An 8,365-nucleotide genomic window follows, 5' to 3' on the forward strand; every position below is an offset into this window, starting at 1 on the left:
TGATGTTACAGAAGATTTTTCTAAGCAATTAAAAAGTGATGGAATAACGCATCCAGAAGTTAATAAGGAACTGGTTTATATTAATCAAACAGGTGCTAAGGTACAAAATAAAGTTAATGGAACGAACTATCAATCATTAGATAATAAAATAGCAACCATCATCCTCTTGAGCTATAAATCTTCTCCATCAACAGAAAAAAAATGTTACATTTCTTACATTATCATGAACTAAACCTATAAATTATAATCATTTAAATGGTCAATTTATTTTATTGATTATAATTACACAGAGCAAGTTTTGTCGAATTTCTCAGAATTATTCTCCCTTTCTCTTTTAGTCTATCCCACTGTTGAATTCATTTGTTCTCGTCTGGTAGGTCCTGGGTTCGTATCTCGCGAGGCGAGATCGTGGATGCACACTGTTGAGGAGTCCCATAATAGGACGAAACGGCTGTCCAGTGCTTCCAGGTTTTCCTTGGTGGTCTAGCTTCAATTGACTCATGCTTTCAACTATGAAAATAATGAAATCTCCACAAAACCCCTTCTGATCATTTGATATTATTTGTTTGAATTTAAACTTTACCCCATTGTACAAGCAAGTGGCCATTAAGACTCAACAGCTAAATGGATCATGTGATGGCGTTTCAAGTGAAAGGTATTGGGTTCGAGCCCCGGAATGAACATCAACTCTCAGATGCAGGTACATCCAACTGAGCAGTCCCAAATGGAACAATACAAGCATTCTCCATTCCACTACTATCCACAATCCATTTTTGCTTATAATGCATGCGAATTAAGGCAATATAGAGGCAATACGCACAATATGCGCATATATCAATAAGAGACTGATCAATTGCAATCTTAAAGATAAATGGGATGATTCAAGCAAACAATAAAAAATGAATTTAAATATAGATTTATCTTCCATGGTTCATATTTAACATACCTAATAAAAGCATATAAGTTGGCCAGTCTTTTGTTTTAGACTGAACACCGGCATAACATACTAACCTTGGTATGTAGTAGTGAATACTGCCAGTTACTTTCCCTTTTCCTATACCTCCCCCCCCAAAAAAATACAAAATTTACAGTCATTCTACCATAGAATTCCAACTGTCTGTCACATAAAAAAAATTCATTTCGTTTAATTTATGTCTTCATTTCCTTGTTTGTTTTTGTTTTTTTCTTAAAAACCAGTTTGACAATTGATGATTCTGACTAGTTAGAGATATAGTTGCCTAGCTAACTAAATTCCATTTTCTTACTTCGATACATGAATCTTTGGGCAAGGTAACTAACTAAGCAATAAAACACATAACAGGATGTAAATGTGTGCATGTGTGTTAGTGTGTGAGTGAGTGAATGAATGAATGATTAGATATGAGAGAGGTATAGAGAGAAAGAAAGAGAGAGGGAGACACTCATGAAGTAAATGTCAAATAAGTAGACACAAAATCTGTAAAATTGATTATAGTTCACCTTGTTATCATAAAATTGTGGTTCATTGAAGACAACGACTGGTCATTAATCAATTCTTCTTCTCTAGTTTATGCACTAGTTAATCCATTCCCCCCTATCCCTTTTCTTTGATATTCTACATGCATCCTACCAATTATTATCACTATTATCAACATTATTTATCTGTGTAAATAGATTCACACAAATCCACTTTAGGCGAATGTATGAGATAGATGGAATCTTTTAGAAAGAGAAAGAGTGTGTGTGTGTGAGAGTGAGTGAGAGAAAGTGTTTGTTTGTGTGTATATACGTGTGTAAGTTAGTCAGAGAAATGTTAAAATTGAATTTTATTGCCTCCCTGTGGTGTGTTTTCTTCATGTTCATGATAATGTTTTGGTGTATAATCTCTCTGTGTTTCATTACTTCCCCCCCCTTCCCTTCTCCCTATTTTTTTTTTAGTTTTACAAAAATTGTCGACAAGAATTTTTAACAAAATTGATTTTAACATTAAAAGTATAGTAACTAAGCTGTGGGATGGAAAATGTATCTTAGTGAAATATAAAATAAATAAGTTGCTACGATCAATCTACACACACACACATATACACACAAAAGTGCTTATTAGTTACTATCTTCTATAATGAAAAACAATATGAACCCAATATGAAAATTTTAAGTGCTATGTAAATGGATTTATAGCAAGAAAAAAAGGTAGTTCATCCACCTAAACTTATGTTGACACTGTTGATCATTCAATACAAAATCATCTATTGAGAGGTCTTATGTTCGTCAGATTTGAAAGTCTGGGGTTTCATCCAGTATGTCATTTACTTACTTACTTACTTACTTACTTACGCCTGTTACTCCCAATGGAGCATAGGCCGCCGACCAACATTCTCCAAACCACTCTGTCCTGGGCCTTCTTTTCTAGTTCTATCCAACTTTTCTTCATTCTTCTCATTTCTGTCTCTATTTCTCGAAGTAATGTGTTCTTTGGTTTTCCTCTTTTTCTTTGGCCTTCAGGATTCCATGTGAAGGCTTGTCTTATGACGCAATTGGATGATTTCCTCAAAGTGTGCCCTATCCACTTCCAGCGCCTCTTCCTGATTTCTTCCTTCACTGGAATCTGGTTTGTTGTCTCCCACAGTAGGTTGTTGCTGATAGTGTCTGGTCATCGGATCCGAATTATCTTGCGTAGACAACTGTTAATAAACACTTGTATCTTCTGGATGATGACTTTCGTAGTTCTCCACGTATCCGCCTCATACAGTAGAACTGTATTGACATTTGTATTGAAAATTCTGATCTTGGTGTTGGTTGACAGTTGGTGAGTTGACTTCCAAATGTTCTTTAGTTGTAAATATGCTGCTCTTGCTTTGCCGATCCTCGCTATTACATCTGCATCAGATCCACCGTGTTCATCAATGATGCTTCCCAGATATGTAAAGGTTTCCACATCCTCCAAAGCTTCTCCGTCAAGTGTAATTCGATCGGTGCATGTTGTATTGTATCGGATAGTCTTGCTTTTCCCTTTGTTTATATTGAGAACTACTGCTGCTGAGGCTGCTACTACACTGGTCGTTTTCTCCTGCATTTGTTGTTGCGTTTGTGATAGAAGAGCCAGATCATCTGCGAAGTCTAAATCCGGTATGTCATGATGGCTGTAAATTATTCAATCATCTCTTAATGAAAGTATTTTTTTTTGTAAATTGACAATATAATCTTGGAAATGTCAATAAAGATTATATGTTTAAGGAGGTTGATCACCTACCCCTTCAAATAACCCGCTGAGTTAGTAACTAACATCATAAATGTTTAACCAAATCTATAATAATAACCATAATTAGGCTAATATTATAATTTAACACATTAGCTAGCTTCATTTGATAGATATTGGTTGTGTCCTATTTAGTTAAAAGATAGGATTATTCTACCTAGCTATTATACTTGAAATTAGACATAAACACCATCGGATGCCGGCACAGTGGTCTGTCGGTTAAATGCTCTGGCGTGAGACTGGTAGGTCCTGGGTTCGTATCTCGCGAGGCGAGGTCGTGGATGCGCACAATAGGACTAGACGGTCGTCCAGTGCTTCCAGGTTTTCCCTGGTAGTCTAGCTTCAATTGACTCACGCTTTCAACTATGAAAACATTATACTTGTATTAGGACAAGACATGAAAAAACCAAACGGAAACAAGGATATCTATTCATTGGTGAATGAATGAATGACTCATTTTAATGAGGATGAATTGAACAAGTATTTTATGGTACATTTGTATAATATTGACTTAATCCAAGATATTCCTGAAGTTCTACTAAGAAGTTATAGCTAGCAGAGTTTGAAAATGTTGAGAGTGAAACAGTTGTTCTTAGTAACAATATGTGATTACTGAACAAAATGATCGAAGCTGGAACTGGACCACTGGACGTTGACTTAGTAGATCTAATGATCATGAGTTTATTGCAAAAACCAAAAGTCTAAAGTTCGATGCCTTATGGTATTCACTACTAAGAGATTCTATAGCAGGAGGAAACGGCAATCCAGTGCTATGTGACTTTTAAGGGCACTTCCTTTATAAAGTAAAGAATCAATACAGATTAAATGGTTCATTTGGAAATATCCCTAACTGTAACATTAGATGACATTAGCTTTCTTCTCAGGGGTGACATTAATCCTTTCAAGATTGTAAATACAGCCATCTCCTGATTGTCTCAAACTGCTTATTATCAAATAAAGCAAACGCTATGTCTGTTATACTGGTTAAACTTCAAATTAGTCTATATAAATCGATCAACGCTGACTACATGGCAAGGCATAGATTATCTCTTAGTGATTAATTAATGTAGATCCACATAGGGTGTGATTAAAATTACCTAGAAACCAGAACAGATTCCCATCTTTTACTTTAAATAACCTATCTTATTTAAATGATACAAATGTGAAAATGAAGTTAGTTTTAAATGACTGATATTATCTAAATTATTATATCGATTATTAATATTCACTTGTATTGGTTGTTTGAAACATCTCAGTGATGTTTAGGACTTCAGTTGATCAGTCTGTTTTGGGCATGTTTGCATTATATGCGTATTGCCTCGGTATTCCCATTAAGTCACAAGCATTATAAGCATAGAAGGATTGTGTGTAGGAGTGGAATCTAGTAAGTTCTTTTTGCCCACTCCTACTCACTATCCATCTGTTCTCAGAATGCTTGTGACTTAATGGTAATATTAAGGCGATCCTCTCAAGATGTTTATATACCAAAAGAGGCTGATCAATTGCAGTCCTAAATATCAGTGGGAAGATTCAAACAATCAACATATTCACTTCAAGAATGAACAATATTTGAGCGAACAATTGTTTTCAATCACTTCATCATCAGGCTCTACAGTTATAAGTCCATAATTATAATATTTTACAAAGTCCAAAATGAGGCATGTATTAATTAATTAATATTCACTTCATTCACTTCATTGCACAAGCAGGTGACTATGTGAACTGAATAGCTAGGTAGATAAAGTACTGGTGTTTTAGGCGAGCGGTACAGAGTTCGAGTATATAACGGAACAACTCCCGAATAAGATCCCACAGGTAGTCACCATCCATGTTTGTTTATAACCATTAGTATCGTTATAACGAACAGATGGATTAAATCATAGATGATCTATATCACTGACTAATTTAACCGAAACGACTACTACTAACCAGAGAGCATAAGACAAATGGTTTGTCATGCTTCTTAGGTCCTCAGGAGTCTGTACCTACAGGGGGAAGATAAAAAAATCTTGAAACTCCACGGTGAGAAGGTTACATCGAGACCATTGAGTCTTTATTCAATCGATAACATCTCCGACTTTACTCAGTTTGTAATACACTGCACCCATCAAACAATGTGACCAAAAAATAATAAATCTCATTTTTAAAATGGTTCAACTCCACTGGCCGATACTTCCCAATAAGACATAGAAAGAGTCTTCTTGAAGTTAGTCAATAGTAAGCAGATGATCATTATTAGAATGAAAGTTCCGGAAGGTTGTATAATTTGCACATATTATAGATCATGATGTTGATGTATACTACTGTGTAGTCATATAATGATTCCTAAGGACTTGCATTAATTCTCAGCTTATTAATAATTTATACTGGTATCGATTCACTCCAATGATTAGTTAAAATATAAAAATCTACCGTAAGCAAAGTTGGATAGTGGCTAGCAGTGGAATCCAGTATCACGCACGTTTCGTCCTATTTGGGACTCGTCAGATGGATGTATCTGCATCTCAGAGTTGATATTCACTCCAAGACTCGAAACTAGTACCTTTCGCTTCAAACGCCATCACGTTATCCACTCAGCTACTGAGTCCTGATAGCCACTTGCTTATGCAATGGGGTAAAGTTTAAATTCACTTAGTATGGTTTATTTGAATCTTCTCATTGATGTGTTAGGACTGCAACTGGTCAGTCTCTAATACGCACAGTATGCACATATGCCAATTAGAGACTGATCAATTGCAGTCCTAAACATCAATAGGAAGATTCAAATAAACAATACTAGATGAATAAAATCTATCGGTTATTGAATATGAATCTCATGTGTATGATATATCTATTATTGATCAGAAGGGGTTTTGTGGAGATTTCAGTATTTTTATAGTTGAAATCATGAGTCAATTGAAGCTATCATATGCTCACTAGTGACTGACTTCAAAAGATGTTTCCTTGAGTTCTAGTGGGAAGCAGTGACCAGTGGAGTTCAACCACGTCTGTTGTGGAGATATCAATTCACTGAAGACAATTGGTGAACAGTTGTTCAAACATCGTGGATTGGTTGAAGTTAAACATTAACACCATTGGATGCCGGCTCAGTGGTCTATCACTTAAGTGCTCTGGTGCGAAACTGGTAGGTCTTGGGTTCGAGTCTCGCGAGTGTGGGATCGTGGATGTGCACAGCCACTGAGGAGTCCCACAATAGGATGAAACGGCCGTCCAGTGATTCCAGGTTTTCCGTAGTGATCTAGCTTCAATTGACTCATGATTTCAACTATGAAACTATCTATTATTTACATTCCCCTCTCATTTATTAAATATTTTAATATATTTACAAAATGCATATTATCACCACACACACACAAAAAAAGAGAAGGGAATAAAAAAAGACCGATTGGTTAACATAGTGCGATTACCACATATGTAAGAACCAAAAACAAACAACAACAGCATATCAGCATAGTAACCAGTAAACCAATGAAAACGCTTATATGCATTAAATATATGTGCACATTCACATTGTTGGTGCACAATGTATTCCTCTCTCTATTTAACCTATCTATAGTGAATAACAGACCATTATTCATAAAGTGGTCTATCTATCTACCTATCTACCTATCTATCTACCCATCATATATATATATATACCTGTGTTTAGAATTCAGAAGAGTTTCACTTGGAGATTATACTGGAATTCTAATGAAAAAATAAAAAAAAAACTTTATTTACTATGGAAATGTCTATTAATTCTTATGGTAAACGTAATTGGACTGATCAAGATTATTTATTATCTAATTATACTCAACATTATAATGATAAACAAAATCATTTATCCTATTGTATAACAGATACATTTAATCAATGTTCAACATTACATGATAGTAACAGTACTAATAATATGGATCATGTACCGACAACGACAACATCCTCATCGTCGTCATCGTCAATGTCGTCATCGTTGTCATGTCAATATCAACCACCAATCAAACGTGTAGCTAATGAACGTGAACGTACACGTACAGCTAGTGTTAATGATGCATTTCTTATGTTACGTAATTTAATACCAACTCAACCAATTAATCGTAAATTATCCAAAATTGAAACATTACGCTTAGCATCATCCTATATATCCCATTTACATGCTATATTAGTAACTGGTTCAGGCCCCGCAGATCAACCATGTTTAAAACATCAACAAATTTATCATTTAAATGCTACTACTAATACTACTAATAATGATCATAATAGTAGTAGTAATGATAATCTTGATAAGAATCAACTCATTTTTAATTATAATAAACCATATAGATCAGTGTGTACATTTTGTGTAACAGAAATGAAACAACATCAACGTATTCTAAATAAAGAAACAATTTTATTATCGAATGGACAATAAAATGATGTACAGTTTATTTTAATGGTGGGGGTTATTGTTGTTGTTGCTGTGGTGGTGTTGTTGTTGTTATGGTGGTGGTGTTGTTGCTATAGTGGTGTTGTTGTTGTTTTTTTGTTTTTCTTTTCTTTCTTTTTTTCCTTCAAAATTTGAATCCATATATACACATATATATATATATATTGTAATGTTTAAATGAACAAATAAATAAACATTGAAGATATTGAAGATTAAAACAAAAAAGGAGATTTTTTATTGAATGGAATACTATTTAAACAATGAATGAATGATATTCATGTGGAATACGATATTGAATCGAATAAATACTACTTATGAAGGTATTAGTAGTAGTAGTAGTACTAGTACTAGTAGTACAGAATAGAGTTCTAATTAAATATGGTAATCAATATTTGTTAGAATATGATGGTTGAAATCATGAATCAATTAAAGCTAGACCAGTATAGAAAACCTGGAAGTACTGGACGGACGTTTCGTTTTAGCGCTCGCACGTGAGACTGATAGGTCCTGGGTTCGAATCTCGCGAGGTGGGATCGTGGATGAGCACTGGTAAGGAGTTGCATAATAGGACGAAACGACCGTCCAGTGTTTCCAGGTTTTCTATGATGGTCTAGCTTCAATTGATTCATGATTTCAACTATGAAATTTGTTAGAATAGACAAAATAAGTAGTATTGTTATTAAGATTATTATTATTTCATTTATCTTTTTATATTATTATCATTATTT

The 8,365-nt window shown here is 34.5% G+C and overlaps 1 protein-coding gene across 1 annotated transcript; it reads left to right on the forward strand.

Annotated features, from left to right (window-relative positions):
* The first annotated feature begins 6,906 nt into the window (after positions 1-6,906).
* On the forward strand, positions 6,907-7,851 carry Smp_015670 (putative paraxis). Its single transcript, XM_018788949.1, has one exon. It carries the CDS (start codon positions 6,957-6,959, stop codon positions 7,620-7,622), a length of 666 nt encoding a protein of 221 aa, XP_018654441.1. The 5' UTR covers positions 6,907-6,956; the 3' UTR covers positions 7,623-7,851.
* The last annotated feature ends 514 nt before the right edge of the window (positions 7,852-8,365 follow it).

The sequence above is a fragment of the Schistosoma mansoni genome, chromosome W (assembly GCF_000237925.1).
Source record: "Schistosoma mansoni strain Puerto Rico chromosome W, complete genome".
NCBI classification, from domain to species: Eukaryota; Metazoa; Platyhelminthes; class Trematoda; order Strigeidida; family Schistosomatidae; genus Schistosoma; species Schistosoma mansoni.

Excerpts from the sequence above, each read along its gene's own strand:
- Smp_015670 (XM_018788949.1), top strand. The coding sequence starts at position 6,957 with ATGGAAATGTCTATTAATTCTTATGGTAAACGTAATTGGACTGATCAA.